This window comes from Phoca vitulina, unplaced genomic scaffold, assembly GCF_004348235.1.
Source record: "Phoca vitulina isolate PV1807 unplaced genomic scaffold, GSC_HSeal_1.0 scaffold6, whole genome shotgun sequence".
Taxonomy (NCBI): Eukaryota; Metazoa; Chordata; class Mammalia; order Carnivora; family Phocidae; genus Phoca; species Phoca vitulina.
This window is the reverse complement of record NW_022589709.1, coordinates 58,763,911-58,784,485: the sequence shown is the minus strand read 5'-3', so window position 1 is coordinate 58,784,485 and position 20,575 is coordinate 58,763,911. Positions and strand designations below refer to the sequence as shown.

Sequence of the window (20,575 nt, the reverse complement as noted above, 5' to 3'; positions counted from 1 at the left end):
TCAACCATTGAATGTCATTCTTAATAAAAATGGCATTTCTATTTAGTCAAGACATGTCGGAAAACCATTGCCTAAGTCGATGGATACTACATACCGACCAGTGCTCTCTGCAGTAGCTGTGCTCTCGTGGACAAGCTGGAAGCTCCCTGTCATGTTCATTCACATGGAATACTATCGCATCCAAACAGTGGCGAAGGGCCAGCCGGCCTTAATGGCTTATTTCCACTAAATCGCATCATCCATCTGTTCCCCAGGTTCCCTAATCCAAAGCCAGGGTGTGGTACCCGCCGCCAGGATGTTTATTATTTCTGGGCTTATTTTAAAGGCGAGCCCAGTCTTTAGGCCATGGGCTTGCAAGTACTAAATAAGGCCCCAGGGCAGAAGGTGAAAAAAAGAATGGGGGGGCAGAGAGGGTGAGGAGGAGAAACGAAGATACTCAACCTCCTCCAGGCTTCTCCCCCTTCTTCCCCCCAGAGCACATTGACCTCCTTCTCCCTCCCTTTCTACCCGGGCCTCGTTTTGGCCCAGACGGGGTTTGCTGCGGGTGCGCGGTGCAGGCCCCATCTGGGGCCGGGGGAGACGCACCCATCCCAGACAGAAGCCCCTTACCAGGCGAGAGGACGCGAGACAGTGGCAGCGGGCCTGGGGGCGTCCGTAAGCCGGTACGCCCGCCCCCTGGTCCTCCGGCTTCAGCCTGGCTCCCGATCGCAGCACTGCCCACGGTCGCCCAAACTTCCCCGGCTCCCAGGCCGCCGTCGCCCCTCAGCCCACCCGGCTGCGCGCTCCGCTCCCGGCCACTGGGTCTCGCCAGAACCGCCCCCCGGGCGGCGCCAGCGCGCGGGGCGGGGCGCAAGTCGGGGGGGCGGGGCCGAAGTGGGCGCCGGCGTGGGGCTGCCGCACGTGGGAGGGCGCGGACAGGACTGGCCGCCGCCGCAGCTGTTGCCTCCTGCGCTAGGCCGCCTTTCGGCTCCCCGGCGCCCCGCATCCCCCACCCCAAACCGGAGGACAGCGCGCCCGCCGCCGCCGCCGCCGCCGCCGCCTCTCGGCCCTCCCATGATCGCCCAGTGCCTTTCGGCTGTGCGAGGCCTCCACAGGTACCTCCAGTGCGCGGGTTAACCTTGGCTGTGGGCCGGGCGTGGTCCCGTCCGTGCCAGGTGCCTGTGCTCAGCATTTCCCGAGCGTACCCCTCCGACGCCCCTGGGACTCTCCGTCCCCGCGGCCCGCATGCTCTACCCTGAGGGACACCTGGCGCGGACACTTGGGGCCACCTTTCCCTCCACTCCCTCGGGAGGGCATCCATTCCCCTTTGTTTGGGACTGTCTCAGCTGCAGCCAGCAAGACTGGCCACAGGCCTGGCCCAAAATGAATGCAGAAAGATGGTTCGGATAAGAAAATCGTTTGACTTCCGCCTCCCATCCAGAACTGCGAACCTCTTATTAAAAGTGCCGGCAGCTGTAGACTCAGGAATAGAGATTCTGATTTGCCCCTCACGCATATCATTAGCATACAAATCGTTTAACAAACACGCGCGATGAAACCGCTATGGTTTTGCTGCTTATCTCGGTCCATGCTTTCTAATTTCCTTTTTATTTACCTCTTCCCCATAAAACATTCGGCGTCTTGCTGGGGCCAATTGACTTGGCCCAAAATGGAGGAAATTATTGCTAGGACACGGTTTGGGGCAGCCTCAGCTGCTGTTTTGGATTGCTTCCTAGCTCCCAAGCCACACCCCTCTGCCACAGACCAGTAGCAAGATGGTGAGAGAATTAAATTCTTTGCACGGATGCACTAGATGGAGTGGTTTTCGGAAACAATGCCTCTACCACCCCCATCCCCAAATTCAGCCTTGAACTGTAAATCCTAATGAAGATCCAACAGAAAAAAGGAAATATGTGTTTCTCGCTAGATACTTATAAAACTACTTTGGAAAATGTTCAGCATTTAAGCTTTTTGACAGTTTTCTATTGTATATGGCCACTCATCTGTGTGGAGCTTTGTGTTGCTCAGTCCCTGTAATTATGGTGCATCCAAGGGACAGTAATAATTATAAAGAGTTAATATGATGATTTTTACCATATTTCACACCGTCCTTTTAGTCTGCAGGCTGCAAGTGATACAGCTTCAAATGCAGCTATACCAACAAATGAAGATACATAACGCAGGTGTGAGAAGAATAAATTTTGTGTAAGACAGCTATTCTCAAACTTTTTAGTCTCAGGACCCCTTTACCTTGCAAAAATTACTGAGGATCTAAGAGCTTCTGTTTATGTCGGTTATAACTACCCATATTTACCATATTAGAAATGAAAATTAGGGGATTTTTAAAGTATTCATTTATGTAAAAAGAAAACAGTAATAAACTCATTACCTGCACAAATAACATTTTTAATGAAAAATAACTGTTTTCCAAAACTCCTCCAAAAAAATCAGTAAGAAAGTGGAATTGTGGTTTGGTTTCTTTTTTTTTTCCTTCAGTTTTTTTTTTTTTATGGTTGTAAAATATACATAATGTAAAATTTGCCATTTTAATCATTTTTAAGTGCACAATTCAGTGACATTAAGAACATTTACATAGTTGTACAACCATTACCATTATCCATCTCCAGATCTTTTTCATCATCCCAAAGTGAAACTCTGTACCCATTAAACAGTAACTCCTCATGTTCTTTCCCGTCTCTGGTAACCACTATTCTTTCTGTCTTTATGATTTTGACTATATTAGGCACCTCATACAAGTGGAATCCTACAGTTTTTGTTCTTTTCTGACTGGCTTATTTGAGTTAGCATGTTTTTAAGGTTCATCCGTGTTATAACTTAGGTCAGAATTTTCTTCCTTTTCAAGGCTGAATAATATTCCATCGTATCGATATAACACATTTTGTTTGTTTATTCACCTGTCCATGATCACTTGGGTTGTTTCCATCTTTTGGCTGTTTTGAATAATACTGCTATGATCATAGATGTGCACACATCTGTTTGAGTCTCTCCTTTCAGTTCTTTGGTATGTATACTTAGAATTAGTGGATCCATATGGTAATTCTGTGTTTAATTTTTTGAGGAACCACTATGTTTCCCACAGCACCTGTACCATTTTACATTCCTGTCAGCAGTGAACAAGAGTTCCATCTTCTCTATATCTTCTCCAACATTTTATTTGTTTTTGTTTTTTATAAAAACTATCCTAGGAGTGGCATTGTTTTACACTTGTGCAAAACAAATGTGTAACTTAATAGAAAATAGCTGGATTCTAATATCTGCTTCTGCATTTGATATGTTACACTTTTGGTTTAAGAAGAAAATCCCACCTCTCACTTATATGTAGTTGGAAAAACAGGAGTATTTAACAGCTTTTTAAAAGTAATCATGGATATGCTTTGATATCATATCAAAGTTTCACAAGTGGTAGTTTTTTAAAGATTAGTTGCAATGCAGAATATGAAACTATCAGTGTACTTTTCTTATTCTGTTACATTAAAATCCATGGATTTTAAATGGATCCTTTACACACACATGATTTTCTAATATCAAACATTGGTTACTTGGAAAATCGCAGTACACTGTGTTATACAGATCTTCCTAATGTTGACACATTACGTTATACAATATCAAATCATATTCCTTTATATCATCATCCACTCCATCATAAAAGTCTTGAGGTATTCGGAAGCTGGCAAGCTCACAGGGGCAGATACAATTTTTCAAAATTCTAATTTTCATTTGAAAGCTGAAATTTTATCAGTGGTAACAAATACTATCCATTCCTCAATGTGACAGGCTCACTTTGTTACATTTTTGAGAGAACTTCTGCTGAATACTTTAGTCTGATCAATCATAGTTTGTCACTCATCTTTTCAAGTACAAACAGTGTTCCATGAGAAAAGCAGCTATTTCAGCTCCAATTTAATTGGTTGCACAAGTGCTTTTGGTTTGAGCAACCAAATCTTCTGGACAGTCTTGGTGCTCAAGTATACAGCAGAAGTGCTTTATGCATACTTTGCCACACATATCATTCAGTGATTGAGATTTAATAAAATTAAATATTTTACTATTTCATGAAAGTGAAATTGACATTTTTAGCGTGAGTCCATGGCAGTGAAGAATATAATGACTGTTAAGACAGTTCGGTCCCACTGCCTTGACGTGTTCTAAGGAGCCAACAATTTCATCTACCATTGTTTCTTACCATCAGTACAAATGTCAACCGAGTGAAAAAAGTAAATAATATCATACTATTATCATGAAGTACTTGTAACCTCCCAGATGACTTGAAATGGTCTCAAGGACCTCTCCCCATATTCCCACCCCCAAGGATGGCAGAACACATCTTGAGAACCACTGATAAGTGTTACTCAGATTCTTTGTCTATGCGTGGAAGAAAATAAATATATAAAAAGCCATGCAATTATTATCTTGTTAGAAGCTGGTAACCAACTAAATATATCAACTATTTTGTTACTTAACAGCATAATATTACAGTTAATCAACATATATAGCAGTAGTAGTCATTAACTTATGGCACTTGTGAGTGACTTAATCACAGAATCTTTGTTTCGAACTGTGTCCTCCAAAAAACAGTCAATACTAGACAACGTGGAAGGCCCTGTGTGTTCTCTTGATGTATTTTTTCCTGTTTCTTCCTACACTTGGGAGTTCATTTTCATGTTTAAAGAGTAGGTTTTTGTTTACTGACTTAGGATTTCTTTTGTTTTTCTCTTGGTAGAGCTGCTATACCCCCTTCCCAAAGCCAGTTGGACAGCCAGGATGATTGATGGGGTCCTAGGCCAATTTCTTAGGAATAAGGGGACAGAGAATCTGAAAACTGGTTGTAGTTGCCATTTAGATAATCTTGTGACCTTAAGTAAATCACTCAATATCTTGGATCTCTCTCAAGTTCCTTATTTTGTAAAATGAAAAGGACTGGACTCAATGATACTTAAGATTTCTTTCAACTTTTGTTGCCATAGCGATTAAACCAGGTGAATTTCCCCTCCTTTCTCAGCCAGATTACACAGAATATGAGCCAAGCAAAATCTGATGCATACTGTAGAGTGAGGGATGGATGGCATTGTCAAAAAAACAAATAAGAAAGATGACTCAACGATATTTAGTCCAAATTTTATATATATATATATATAAAATGGCCCTGGTTTCCTCATTCAATTAAAAAAGAACCATGGTTTTAAAAATTCTGACAGCAATGCATGTTCATTGTAGGAAACTTAGAAAATATTCACAAGCAAAAGAAACACAATCCAGAAGAACCAATTGTTAACAGCTCCCAAAATCTTTTCTACAAATAGACACTTTTTTTTTTTTACAAATATGGGATTATACCATATTTTTATAAGTTGTATGTACTATAAACATCCTTCCATAATATAAATAGTTACAATGTAGTCCATTTAGAAATGTGTGATAATTAATCCCTACTTTTGAACATAACAACTTTTTCCACTTCCTGCCATGAGTAATAGTGCTTACTTAGATAAATGTTCTTGCTCTTAAGTCTTTTGCCAAATCCTTAATTATTTCATTAGTATAAGTTCTTAAATGGAATTTGTACATCAAAGGGCATGTACATCTTCCAGGCCTTTGGCACTTACTATCCTAGTTTTCTCCAAAACATTCCACCAAAATTACACTCTTACCAGTGGAGTGTGTAAATGCTAGTTTCCTACACCATTACCAACACTGAACATCTTAATATTTTTTACCTGTATCAATTTGTGAGGCGGGAAGTTTTCTTATTATAATTTGCATTGACTTGCATTTTTTTGAGAGTTTATTAGGTGAGTTTAATTCTTTAATGAAAATTCAGGACTTGTGATCTGAAGACCAAAAAAGTTGTTTGTTTCTGATGTGAGAATTTATTCATATGGGAAGTCTCAGAAAGTTAGACAGATTAAATTATAGTTATTCATAAATTTAACAATATTTCTGTATCTTAACTGGAATTAAGTAAAATTGCAGTTGTCCCCCCAAATCCAGTAGCTAGAAACCCCAGAATTTTAGGACAATGGTGCTAGGAAAAAAATACCAATAAAGGAAAGGTTTTAAGTTATAAATATCAAAGGCTGGACTGAGATTATTTGTAAAAATGGATTTTAAAAAGTTGTAAAGGAGGATTTTTGTTGTTGTTCTTTACCCCTGGTTTTGGACAGAAACATCTGGTACTTAGATTTAAATATTATCACCTCTTTTGTTAAGACAAAGCAGAGAACTTCTGTGGGGAGAAGCACCTAGATTAAAGTATGAAGAACCAAGGAAATTGATGCTTATTGGATACATATGTATATGCCAAGTTCTGCATTAGAAAGGCAGGTAGTGGGGCGCCTGGGTGGCTCAGTCATTAAGCCTCTGCCTTCAGCTCAGGTCATGATCCTGGGGTCCTGGGATCGAGCCCCACCTCAGGCTCCCTGCTTGGCGGGAAGCCTGCTTCTCCCTCTCCCACTCCCGCTGCTTGTGTTCCCTCTCTGGCTGTGTCTCTCTGTCAAATAAATAAATAAAATCTTTAAAGAAAAAAATAAAGGCAGGTAGTAAGTATAGTACTCTAGACTAGAATAGACTAGGCTCTAGTAATCTGGACCTGTCCCTGCCACTGGCTAGCACTGCAATCTCAGGCAGAGTTACTTGATTTCTCTGTGTCTGTTTCTTCATCAGTAAGTTGAAATTAATTGCTAATTTTTTCACTCACCAAATATTTTTTGAGTGGCTGTTATGTGCCAAACATTATTCTAGTTTTAATGATACAACAATGAACAAAGCCGCCAAAAATCTTTGTGTTCATGGAGCTTACATTCTAGTGGGAGAGACAACTAAGGAAAAATATAGAGTATGTTAAATGGGGACATGTGCCAGGGGGCAAAAAATAAAGCAGAAAAGAGGGATCTTCGGTATTGGTGAAAATGAAATTATAGCGTTGACAAGAGAGGGCTCAGTGAGAAGTTGATAACTGTGCCTGGTGTGTTTGAGAAATTGAAGAGGCCATTGTGACTAGAATAGAGTATCTTTCAGACAGGTGAGTAGGATATGAGACAAGAGAGGGAAAAATTGTATTCATCTGTATTAGAAAAACAGTTCTCCCTTCTGGGAGCCCTTTACTACTCACACAGAACTCTTCACTTCTGACACTGAACAGTCACCAAATGTGTGTGGAGGTTTTCCCCACAGCAAGCCATTCTCTGAGTCACCAGCTGGGTGTCCTACATTTTAACTCAATTCTGATACTACCTACCTGGAGATATTATCAGATCCCACAGGTTAAGGACTGGTCTCCACACTCCACATGCCAGTTGCAAGTCCATGTTGTTACCTGTGCTTCTGACCAATTGGCTATAAATCTGAGCTTCCCACGGCCCTCTCCTTGGGTTCAATTAATTTGCTGGAGAGGTTCACAGAACTCAGGAAACATGTTTACCAGTTTATTAAAGGATATTATAAGGATATAGGTGAACAGCCAGATAAAGAGTTACATACAGTGAGGTCTGGGAGGGTCCTGAGCACAGTAGCTTCTGTCCCTGTGAAGTTGGGGTATATCACCCTCCTGGTACATGGATATGTTCACCAAACTGAAAGCTCTCCAAACCCCATACTATAGGGATTTTTATGGAGCTTTTATGAGGTAGGCATGATCTTTCATTAACTCCATTTTCAGCCCTTCTCCCTTCTCAAGAGAATGGGGGGAGGAGCAGGGCTGAAAATTCCAAGCTTCTAATCATGGCTCAGTCTTTCTAGTAACCAGTCCTTATCCAGGGAGCCTACGCAGAGTCACTTCATCAGAGCAAAAGACACTCCTATCACCCAGGAAACTGCAGGGTTTTCGGGAGCCCTATGACGGAAACCAGGGTCAGAAACCAAATATTACAACAAAAGATGATCCAGTGCTCTTATCACTTAGGTAATAACAAGGGTTTTAGGAGCTCAGTGCCAGGAGCCAGGAACAAAGACCACTATATATTTGCTATTATCTCACATCATCTTTTTAAGATGGAGAGTAAATAAAGAGTACTTTGAACATTGCCTAACTATGTCCATTACTATTGCCACAATAATGCCATGTAACAAACTGCATCTCCGCAGAGTATAATGATGGATATTTATGTTTGCTGACAAATGTTATGTTTGTTGGACAGTTTTTCTGGTCTTGACTGGGCTCATTCTGCACCTACAGTCAGCCATGGGCTGTGTAGGCAGCTCTGCTGATCTTGGCTTGGCTGCCTCTTATATATGGGAATCTAGGATGGTGAAAACTAGGGCCACTTGGCTCTCTTTCACATTCTCTTGCATTCTCTGGGAAACTAACTCTGACGTGTTCTCATGGCCAGGGCAGGGTTCCATGAGAGTGAAGTGTGTATAGGCTTGCTGAAGCTTAGGCTCGAACTGGATGGAGCACCATCAACTCTGCCACATTCTACTGGCCAAAGCAACTCACAGGGCCAGTCCGGGTTCAAGAAATGGGTAGATAGACGTTGTATCTTGATGGGAGGAGTAGTAAATTCAAATTATAAGAAATCATAGGTACATATAGAGGTGAGATGGAGGGCATGTTAGCAGTTAGTCTACCACATTGGCACATAAAAGCTCAATAAATATTAGCTATTATTAGCTATTACCTATTATTTCATGTTTGTGAATTACCTAGTTGTATTTAGGAGGTTTTCAAATTCAAATCATTAATTTGTTTTTTGGGGGTTTTTTTAAAGATTTCATTTATTTGAGAGAGCGAGAGAGAGCACAAGCGGTGGGGGAAGGGCAGAGGGAGAAGGGGAAGGAGAAGCAGACTCCCTGCTGAGCAGGGAGCCCGATACAGGGCTCCATCCCAGGACCCTGGGATCATGACCTGAGCTGATGCAGACAACCGACTGAGTCACCCAGGCACCCCTCAGATTATTAACTTGTAATAGCCCTTCATAAACATTGCAGGGGTTTTTTTGTCTTTAAATTCTGGGGTGGATTGTTACTGCTTTTTTGCCCTACAAAAGTTTAAAGTTGTTATGTAATCAAGTATATCAGTCTTTTCCTTTATGATTTTTGCCTTTGATTGCATGCCTGGAAAGTGCGTCCCTACCCCAAGACTATAATTTTTTAAATCACCTGCCTTTTCTTCTAGTACTTTTATGTTTCATTTTGCACGTTTGGAACCTTTACCTATCATGAAGTAACGTTTCCAATTATTAAGTGAAACAAAAAGGAAATCAGCATAAACTGCAGGAAGTATGGGAAACTCCAGCTTACAAAAGAGGGGTTTCTAATTTACCACAGTGTACTTTGGAAGATCCCATTCCACCTGCTGTGAGATTATCTATACCTCCTGCTTGGCATTCAAAAGGATACCCTCTTACTTCCCAGCCACACATAGCTGATACCTTTGATACCTAGTCTTATCTGTGGTCAGGACCCAAGAGGAAAGCTCTTTTCCTGCCTCATGTCTTTTATTTTTTCTTCCTGTTCTCCCACCCGCCTTCCTTCTGGAAACCATCAGTTCGTTTTCTATAGTTGAGAGTCTGTTTCTTAGTTTGCCTCTCCCCCTCCTTTTTTTCCCTTTGCTCGTTTGTTTCTTAAACTCCATATATGAGTGAAACTCATATGGTATTTGTCTTTCTCTGATTGACTTATTTCACTTAGCATAATACTCTTTAGGTCCATCCATGTCATTGCAAATGGAAGATTTTATTTTATTTTTTTGGCTGAATAATATTCCATTCAATATGGAATAGAGTATTTTGTGTGTGTGTGTGTGTGTGTGTGTGTGTGTGTATACACATCTAACCCATTCATCAGTGGACACTTGGGCTGTTTCCATAATTTGGCTTTTATAGATAATGCTGCTATAAACATCAGGGTGCATGTATCCCTTTGAATTAGTATTTTTGTATTTGGGTAAATACCTAGTAGTGCAATTGCCAGATCATAGAATGGTTCTATTTTTAACTTTCTGGGGAACCTCCATACTGTTTTCCAGTGTGGCTACACCAGCTTGCATTCCCACCAACAGTGCAAAAGTTTTCCGCTTTGGGAGTAGGTTTTTTACCCTTGGAGTACGCCACACCATACATAAGGTGTAGGTACAAAAATATTTTTGGAAGCATTGCTCTCATTCACCTGGTGTTCTCAAGTTTCCAAGCACAAGAGAAGACAAGCTCCAGTGCTTAAAAGCTTACCAAGTCTCTGTTTTATGTTTGCTAACACTTACTGACTAAAGCAAGTCACATGGCCAAACCTAGAGTCAAGGGTGAAGACACCTCTTGGTGGAAAAAAAACTGCTGAGTTATATTACAATGACAGAGATAGGAAGAATTTGTGGTCCTTTTTGCAGTCTATTACATAGCTTTTGTAATGCTCGGGGCAAAAAAAATGTGTCTTTAAATACATTAGCAAAGAAGGAAGATTTGAGTTTTTATCTCAAGCTAGAAAAGGAACACCAAATTCAACCCAAAGAAAATAGAAACCAGGCAATAATAAAAAGTAGAAATCAATGATACAGAAAAGAAACAGGCAGTAAGGAAATTCAACAAAGCCAAAGTTTGTTCTTTAAAAATATTGATGGGGGCCCTGAGTGGCTCATTCGGTTAAGCATCTGCCTCCGGCTCAGGTCATGATCCCAGAGTCCTGGGATCGAGCCGCGCATCGGGCTCCCTGCTCCGTGGGGAGTCTGCTTCTCCCCCTGCTTGTGTTCCCTCTCTCGCTATGTCTGTCTCTGTCAAATAAATAAATAAAATCTTAAAAATAAATAAATATTGATAAAATTGATCGACTGTTTAGCAAGAAAAATGAGAGGAAACACATGAATAAAAGGAATAAAATAGGGACCATCACTACAGACTACAGATGTTACAAAGATGAGAGTATTTGTGAAGAAGTATTTGCCAGTACATTTGAAAATTTAGATAAGTGGAAAAATTCCCTGAAAAATACAACATTAAAGTGGACACCACAAGAAATAGAAAATCCTATATTTATTAAAGAAACTGTGTGTGTATTCAAAGACTTTTCCACAAAGAAAACTCTAGACCCACGTGGCTTCAGCAGTGAATTCTTCCAAATATCTAAGGAATAATACCAATCATATATAAACATTTCCAAAGAATAGAAAAACAGCTGACACTTCCCAATTAGATTTATGAGATCAACCAACCCTCATTCCAAAAATTCAGGAGGACACTACAAGGGAAAACTAGTGGGTTCTTGTAAGTTTAAAAAAATTAGAAACTCAATCAATGAAATTAATCAATTAATGGAATAAAGGAGAAAAATCATGCGATTATTTTGCTAGATTCAAAAAAGAATTTGATAAAATTTAATATCCATTCATGATTTTTAAAAAAAAATTTTGGCAAACCAAGAATAGGATTTCTTTAACTTCATAAAGTATATTTATATAAATAAATATACTTTATATAAAATAGTAAAGTTATTTTTATTTTTTTATTATTTTTTAGTAAAATTATTTTTATTCTTTTTACTTTTTATTGTTATGTTAATCACCATACATTACATCATTAGTTTTTGATGTAGTGTTCCATGATTCATTGTTTGCGTATAACACCCAGTGCTCCATGCAGAACGTGCCCTCTTTAATACCCATCACCAGGCTAACCCATCCTCCCACCCGCCTCCCCTCTAGAACCCTCAGTTTGTTTTTCAGAGTCCATAGTCTCTCATGGTCGTCTCCCCCTCGGATTCCCCCCCCTTCATTCTTCATTCTTCCCCTCCTACTATCTTCTTTTTTTTTTTAAGTCAATCAGAGAAAGACATGTATCATATGACCTCACTGATATGAGGAATTCTTAATCTCAGGAAACAAACTGAGGGTTGCTGGAGTGGGGGTGGGGTTGGGAGGGATGGGGTGCCTGGGTGATAGACACTGGGAGGGTATGTGCTGTGGTGAGTGCTGTGAATTGTGCAAGACTGTTGAATCACAGATCTGTACCTCTGAAACAAATAATGCAATATATGTTAAGAAAGTAAAATTATTTTTAAAAAGCCTTCCTGAGATCAAGAATGAGGTAAAGATGACCATTTTTACTATGTATATTCAATGCTGTCCTTGAGGTTTCAGCCAGTGCAATAGTTTAAGAAAAAAAGATTAAAAATTGGAAAGGAAGAAATAGAACTGCCATTTTTCACAATGACATAATTGTGTGTATAGAAAATTTGAAGGATAGAGTAAGTGAATTCAGCAAGGTTCCTGGATAAAAGATCAATATAAAAAAATTCAATTATAGTTCTATCTTAGCAAGATGCAACTGGGAAATGAAAATTTTAAATTTTATAAGTAAAAATAGAATTAAAAACTTTATACAGGAATAAATCAAATAAAAAATGTGTAAGACATCAGCAGAGAAAACTACAAAACACTACTGAAAGAAATAAAAGAAGATCTAAGCAAATGAAAGGGTACGTCAGTTTGAGATTGGACCACTGAATGTAGAAAGTCTTTATTTTCCATCAACTTTATTTCCATTTTGTTTGCCTTCAGCTGCTCTTTAAGACGACTCAATGGTTGGTCCCATTCAGCGGCCTGAGCAATGGGAGCTGCAGACCAGCCTTCAGGGGCAGGCTGAGCACTCTGGTCTTCAGCAGGGAACTGCCGAAGGGGCACCGAGGGCACCTGCACACCTTCAGACCAGTCTGTGACTTCAGGTTGAGTAGCAGTGAACTCAGGAGCTGGAGCAGTCCATTCACCCTGAATTTCCTCCTTGGTCACAGCCTTTTCAGCAGCAGCCTACTCTTTTCAATCTCTTCAGGATCTGTGTAGAAGTAGAGATCAGGCATGACCTCCCCTGGGTGATCAGAGGAAATGGTACCACACATGCCCAGAACATCCCTGGGCCAGCATCCACCACATCAGACCCCCTGAGTGAGCTCCCTTGTTGTTGCAAGGTATGGCAATGTCCACATAGCACAAAGTAGAGTCTGTGTTACACAGAACGATGGTAGGCAAGTTGATGTAAGATGCCTTTGTGAGAGGCCGGTCAGCCCTGTGAGCAGTAACCACCAGAAGTCTCGGCTCCCGGAAGTCTTCCTGGGTCTGGTTAGTGAAGGTTCTAGGAGTGAAGTGGCTAGCCATGGGAGTGGCTCCAGTAGCAGCCACAAATTTCAGCACAGTTGGCTGGCCAGTATTCCTGAGTGATAGGACACTGACATGAGCCAGGTTTTCAATGGCAACAGTGGCATGAGGTCTCAGCAGAAGGTTCTCTCTGGTTCTCTTCAGATTTGTGATGTAGATACCATCACTTTTGTAGATGTACTGTTCCATCAGGAAGTCAAGGTTGGTGCCAGCTAAGTAGGCTCCTGCTGCAAGAAATTTGAGGACATTCTCCTGCTGCATTTGCTGGACATCAAGGGCTCTAGACATTGTGATAGTTTCCCTTTACGTTACAGTGGGAATGCAGAACAACACTGTATGGATCCCTTCCTGGGGAGCGCAGAAAAGTGGACTACTTAATATTGTAAAATTGTCAATTTTCCCTAGATCAACCTTTAGATTCAATAAAATCCCAGTCAAAATCCCAGAAAACCTTTTTGTAGAAATTGACACATAGATTCTTTAAAATTTAAAATGGAAACACAAAGGACTGAGAATAGCAAAACACAAACTTGAAAAATATCAAGGTGGAGGATGTAAGCTACCAAATATCAAGGTATTACAAAGCTACAGTTAGTAAAAAACAAAACACAACGTGGTATTGGTGGGAGGATAGAAAAATAGATGAAGGAACAGAGGCCAGAAATAAACTTACACATACCTGACAACTATTTTTTACAATAAAGGTGCCCCACTGCTATAGTAGGGGGAAGGAGGGCTTTTTTCAATAAATAATATTTGGTCAATTGCATATCCATACAGAAAGAGATGAACCTTTTTTTTTTACCTTTTACTATTATTATTTAATGTAAATTTCAGTTAACATACAGTATAACATTAGTTTTAGGTATACAGTATAGTGATTCAGCACTGCCGTTCAACACCTGGTGCTGATCTCGGCAATTGCGCTCCTTAATCCCCATCACCTATCTCACCCATCCCCCACCCACCTCCCATCTCATAACCATCAGTTTGTTCTCTATAGTTAGGAGTCTTTCTGGGTTTGCTTCTTTCTCCCTTTTTACCCCTTTGCTTATTTGTATTGTTTCTAAATTCCACAAGTGATTAAAATCACATGGTATTTGTCTTTCTCTGACATATTTCGCTTAGCATAATACTCCATCCATGTCATTACAAGTGGCAAGATTACATTCTTTTTGTATGGCTGAGTAATATTCCATTTTATACACACACACACACATGCACACACAGCACATCTCTTTTATCCATTTTCAGTCAATGGACACTTGGGCTTTCCATAATTTGGCTATTGTAGATAATGCTGCTATAAACATCAGGGTGCATGTATCCCTTTGAATTAGTGTTTTTGTATTCTTTGGGTAAATACCTAATAGTGCAATTGCTGGATCATAGGGTAGTTCTAATTTTAACTTTTTGAGGAATCTCCATACTGTTTTCCAGAGTGGCTGCACCAGTTTGCATTCCCGCTAACGATGCAAAGAGTTCCCCTTTCTCCACATCCTCGCCAACACCTGTTGTTTCTTGTGTTATTTTAGCCAATCTGACAGGTGTGAGGTGATATTATAGTTTTGATTTGTATTACCCTGATGATAAATGATGTTGAGCATCTTTTCATGTGTCTGTTGGCCATCTATATGTCTTTTTTTGAAAAATGTCTATTCATGTCTTCTGCCCATTTTTAAGTTGGATTGCTTGTTTTTTGGGTGTTGAGTTTTGTAAGTTGTTTATATATTTTGGATACTAACCCTTTATTGGATAGGTCATTTTCAAGTATCTTCTCCCATTCTGAAGGTTGCCTTTTAGTTTTATTGATTGTTTTCTTGGCTGTACAGAAGCTTTTTATTTAGATATAGTCTGAGTAGTTTAGTTTTTACTTTTGTTTCCCTTGCCTCCGGAGACTGATCTAGAAAGAAGTTACTATGGACAATGTCAAAGAAGTTACTGCCTGTGTTCCCTCCTACGATTTTTATGGTTTTAGGTCTCACATTTGGGTCTTTAATCCATTTTGATTTATTTTTGTGTATGGTGTTAGAAAGTGGTCTGGTTTCATTCTTTTGCATGTTCCTGTCCAGTTTCCCCAACACCATTTGTTGAAGAGACATTCTTTTTCTCATTGGATATTCTTTCCTGCTTTGTCGAAGATTAATCAACCATATGGTTATGGTTCTTTTCTGGGTTTTCTTTTCTTTTTTTTTTTTTTTAAGATTTTATTTTTGAGTAATCTCTACAACCAACGTGGGGCTCGAGCTTACAACCCTGAGATCAAGAGTCGCATGCTCTACCAACGGCGCCAGCCCAGGTGCCCTGAACTGCTCATTTCTGGGTTTTCTATTCCAATTTTTTGATCTATGTGTCTATTTTTGTAGCAGTACCTTACTGTTTTGATTACTACAGCTTTGTAATATAACTTGGAGTCTGGAATTATGATGCTTCCAGCTTTGCTTTTCTTTTTCAAGGTTGCTTTGGCTATTCGGGGTCTTTTGTAGTTCCATACAAATTATAGGATTGTTTGTTCTAGTTCTGTGAAAAATGCTATTGGTATTTTGATAGGTATTGCATTAACTGTGTGAATGGCTTTGGGTAGTACAGACATTTTAACAATATTTGTTCTTCCAATCCATGAACATGAAATGTCTTTCCATTTCTTTCTGTCATCTTCAGTTTCTTTCATCAGTATTTTATAGTCTTCAGAGTACAGGTCTTTCACTGCTTTGTTTGGGTTTACTCCTAGGTACCTTACTGTTTTCGGTACAATCGTAAATGGGATTGTTTTCTTAATTTCTCTTTCTGCTGTTTTATCATTGGTGTATAGAAATATAACAGATTTCATTATGTTGATTTTGCATCCTTTGACTTTGTTGAATTCATTTATCAGTTCTAGCAGTTTTTTGGTGGAGTCTTTCGAGTTTTCCTGCCCCACATCTTAACAATGGTCATAGTGACTGAAATAATCACAGCTTTCAGGCATAGCCTGCTTTCTACAATGTAATAACATACATACAATAAAGGCCCCATTGTTAGATCTTATCATTCTAACACAGTGGTTTATACATATATACAACTTCAGATTTCAGTTCTCAGAGGAATTCTTCTATGCCAAGGTACAACATAGAGAAACACTATTTATTTGAAAGAGAAATAGATGAATGATATTAGATTCCAACTGCCAATTATGCAATTCCTTTTAGAAGTCTTATATTCAGTCCACTTTTTCATTTTACAAATATTTATTGAGCACCTGTTATTGTTTAATCTCAGTATCACTTTATCCTAAATCAAATTTACAAATCTTATAAATCTGTTATTTTGCCATTGTTCTCTGTCACAATGAATGTTACCGTTTACTGACCTCAAAAGTCTAGGAGCTGTCCCTGGCCTTTTTCTCTGTCCCTATCTTTTTCATCGATTACCAGATTTAAAGGCTTTCTCTTTTCTCTATTTGCAGTATCACCACTATAATCCAAATCCTTATCATGAATCACAGCCTCAATTTTTGCTTCCTACTAATATACTTTCCTTATGAAAACAGAGACCTTTATGCAGTCCAAATGTGACATGTCACACTCCAGTTTAAAATTCTTTAGTTCGGGGCTCCTGGGTGGCTTAGTCATTAAGCGTCTGACTCAGTTTCTGCTCAGGTCATGATCTCAGGATCGTAAGATCAAGCCCTGCATCAGCCTCCATGCTCATCGGGGAGTCTGCTTGAGATTCTGTCCCCCTCCCTCTCTCTCTCTCTCTCTCTTTCTCTAAAATAAATAAATCTTTGAAAAATAAAATAAAAATCTTTAGTTCACCATTAACCTTAAGATAAAATCAAAACTCTTTGGTTTATAAATCCCTATACAGTCTGACCACTACTTACTTAGCTGTCCCAGCTTTTCCTCTCACTCAGTGAACTCAGTGTTTCAGCCAGAGAGTTCTTGTCTTTATCTCCTCGTCTTAAATTAACACATGCTGATCCCTTATTTGGAACATTCTTCTCTTTCCCTACTTTTCCACAACCTGGCTAATACTTGTCATTCATCTTAGAAGTTGTTATAAAGTATTATAACAAAAAGTTAGATATCTATAGTTAAAAGAATGAAAAAAGAGTGTGTATCTAAAAGGAGATTTCTAGTACCTTTGAAGTCTTTTATGTGCCCTTCTCTGATCATATCTCTTCTCCTTATTCCAGAGATACCCACTGTCCTGTATTTATGTTTATTGTCCTGTTGTTTTTCTTTATAATGTCATAGCACAAATATATGTTTTCCTTAACAACATATGGTTTGGTTTCACATGATGAAACTAGTTTTACATGGCTGTGGTTCATTTTTATTGCTATAAGACCTTTCACTGGGTGACCATTCCAAAATTCATTATCAATTTTCCTGTCAATGAGAATTTAGGTTGTTCCCAGTTATTTCCTATTATAAACAATTGCTATGAATATTCTTGTAATTTCTCCTGATACGTATGTGCAAGGGTATGGGCCTAAGAGAAAAGTTGCTAGGTTGTATGATCTATACATTCTCTACTTTATCAAATGATATCCAATTTTTTTCCAGAGTGGTAATACTAATTTACTTCCTCTCCCTGTATAGTGTTCATGAGTAGCCACTGATCCTTTATCCTCAGCAACTCGGGGTCAGACCTTTTGCCAATCCAGTGGTTGTAAAATGGTTTCTCTTGGGTTTTGTACACATTGCCTTGTTTACCAATGAGTTTGAGTGTATTTTCGTGTTTATTTTCCATTTGTATTTTATGCCTATGGTGGTTTTTGTCTGTTTTCCTATTGGGTTGTTTATTTTTTTCATACTGGATTTGAGCATTATTTATATACATACAGATATATTTCATTTGATTTCCACTCATAAAAAATACTTATAGGGGTGCCTTGGTAGCTCAGTTGGTGAAGTATTCAACTCGTAGTTTCAGCTCAGGTCATGATCTTAGGGTCGTGGAATTGAGCCCCACATAGAGCTCTACTCTGAAGGCAGAGTCTGCTTAGGATTCTCTCTCTCCTTCTCCCTCTGCTCCTCTCCATGCTTGCACTCTCTCTCTCTAAATAAATAAATAAAATATTTTTTAAAAATACTTATATTTTATCTATGCTAGATACTGAGCTAAACTGAGAATACACCTGTGGACAACTATGCCTTGGAGCTAGAGAGTATAATGCTAAGTGAAATGAGTCAGTCAGAGAAAGACAAATACCATATGATTTCACTCATATGTGGAATTTAAGAAACAAAGGAACAATGGGAAAAAAAGAGCCAATCCAAAAAATAGACCCTTAACTTGAAATAACAAACTGATGGTTACCAGAGGGGAGGTGGATGGGGGGATTGGGTGAATTAGGTGAAGGGGATTAAGTGTAGACTTATCATGATGAGCACCGAGTAATATATAGAAATGGTGAATCACTATATTGTACACCTGAAACTAATGTAACACTGTATGTGAACTATACTGGAATTAAAATTTAAAACTTAATAAAAAAGTAAAAAGGAACTATCCCTGCTCACATGGGTTCATGTCCTCACTCTATTGAAGGAGTCGAAGAATAATGAAACAAATCTCTAAAGTAGTTAGATTATGGGACACCTGGGTGGCTTAGTTGGTTAAGCGTCCAACTCTTGGTTTCAGCTCAGGTCATGATTTCATGATCCCTGAGTTGGGCTCCATGCTCAGTGGGGAGTCTGTTTGAAGATTCTCTCCCTCTGCCACTTCCCCTGCTCACACACGCACACGCTCTCGCTCTTTCTCACTATCTCTCTAAAATAAAATCTGTAAAAAAAAATAGATTGTAATAGGTGCTGTTAATATCAGCTTACTTTGCACTTCCTCAGAATGAACTTACCTGACTCCTACTAAATTTGGTCCCTTTGAATACTATAAGTACTTCCATAGCACACACATTAGTAGTAGTAATGTTTACCTTTCTCACTAGTTGACACATTTTCCGAGATCAGGAGCCTATTTTGTTATTGTTGTTTCTTTCTATATCTCTAGCACTTAGCTTGGTGTTATTCACATGGTAGATGCTTAATAGATATTTATTGAATAAATGAATGAATGGATGGATAGATGAATGAAAAGTTGTTATCAGTGATAATACCTGAAAATTCAGCATTCTGTGGTGACACCTAAGAATTATAGGCCCCTGGATTTGGCATTTTGATATTGACAATAACAGGTAAAATGCAGTAGAAAGTAACTGTTTCAAACCCTGTGTGAAATAAATAGCTCATTGCACATTTTTTTTCTCAGAAAATACAATTTCTAGGGGAAAGTACTATGATCTAAGTATTAATTTAGGCCTTGTTGAATAATAAAAAATCACAGAGTAGAGTAATACACAATAGGAAGCTAACTTAACCAACAAATACAGACGAATTTTTAGTATATACTAGGTGAGTATGAGGCAGAAGAGAAGCCATATATTAGAAAAGATGATGTTGGTCATATTCCCTTGTCATAGCTGGGGGCATTCACACAGTGACTTAGTGCCCTACAGACCCAGTTGATCGATCTGAAGAGTAATGGTCTAATCTAATGAATATTCTGGGAGCAAGACTCATTCTAAATATGTCAACTTGGATACTGAAGAATTGAAGGAGGTGCCAGCTTGTGAAGTACTGGGTCAGAAGCAACCAAACTGAGAAAGAACAGAAGACAAACTTTTCGTGAGTGAGCCTGGGGTCAGCCAAGGGCTCAAAAGCCAGACTTGCTGGACTTGTATGATTTGGGAGTTACTTGGGTCCGGTGAAACATGGCACTGAGCAGAACATAATCTTGGTCTGGATATGTGCAGCAAAAGTACTTATTGGTCAGACCAAGAAGGTAATGACATGAAGTTTGACCTATCTAGTGGAAAAAATACCCAGGAGAACCCAAAGAAGATGGAACACATCTTATACCTGCTGTTAGATTTAGACCCTTGCTACAAGTACTGTACTTCAATAACTGCACAGTTATTGAGAAAAAGTAAAAGCACGAAAAACTTTCTTGGCATGGCAGAAAGGACCCACGGCTACTGATTTGTAAAGGTGTATAACAGCTCATCAAAAATGTTTCTAATGACATTGAAAAATTGCAAAATTACAGGAATGGTGGGTAGTAGAATGTGGCTGATTGAAACCTATATGTAACTTCCAAATCTATATTCACTCATAGATCAACTGAGTATAGTTACTGTGTGTCATGGACTGCCAAATACCACAAGAACAGATGTGTAAAGCAAGGCACCTAAGTTGGCATTATTTGCTTGGTGAAATTTTTTTGTGGTCTCCTCTTTACCAAAATTAATTTGTGATTGCTTACCTGAAAAATACACATTAAGATTAAAAAAAATAAAAGGAAAACAATATTAGACCAAAAAAATCAAAAAGAACATTAGGGTTAGCCTAGTTAATTTAATGGGGTCCAGAATTTTACTGTAAGCTTTCTGTCCATAAGGGCAAAGGGAAATTATATTGTTAAGAAACAAACTGAGGGTTTTAGAGGGGAGGGAGGTGGGGGGAC

At 39.2% G+C, this 20,575-nt stretch overlaps 2 protein-coding genes across 6 annotated transcripts in view; one reads left to right on the top strand and one right to left on the bottom strand.

The window, feature by feature from the left end:
• The window catches only part of SGTB (small glutamine rich tetratricopeptide repeat containing beta), a 45,396-nt gene extending 43,713 nt beyond the window's left edge, over window positions 1-1,683 (bottom strand). The window contains exon 1 of one of the 4 annotated variants that reach the window (XM_032404331.1): window positions 1,595-1,683. The gene's annotated coding sequence lies outside the window, so the exon portion shown is untranslated. Of the gene's footprint in view, window positions 1-94; window positions 586-609; window positions 831-1,594 lie in introns of those variants that run through there. The other 3 variants (XM_032404330.1, XM_032404333.1, XM_032404332.1) reach the window with 3 other exon arrangements.
• NLN (neurolysin) overlaps window positions 892-20,575 on the top strand; it is a 91,750-nt gene continuing 72,066 nt past the window's right edge. Inside the window, exon 1 of one of the 2 annotated variants that reach the window (XM_032404322.1) lies at window positions 892-1,094. In XM_032404322.1, coding sequence (XP_032260213.1) covers window positions 1,054-1,094 — 41 coding nt within the window. In that variant the 5' untranslated portion in view covers window positions 892-1,053. Of the gene's footprint in view, window positions 1,380-20,575 lie in introns of both variants that reach the window. The other variant, XM_032404323.1, reaches the window with a different exon arrangement.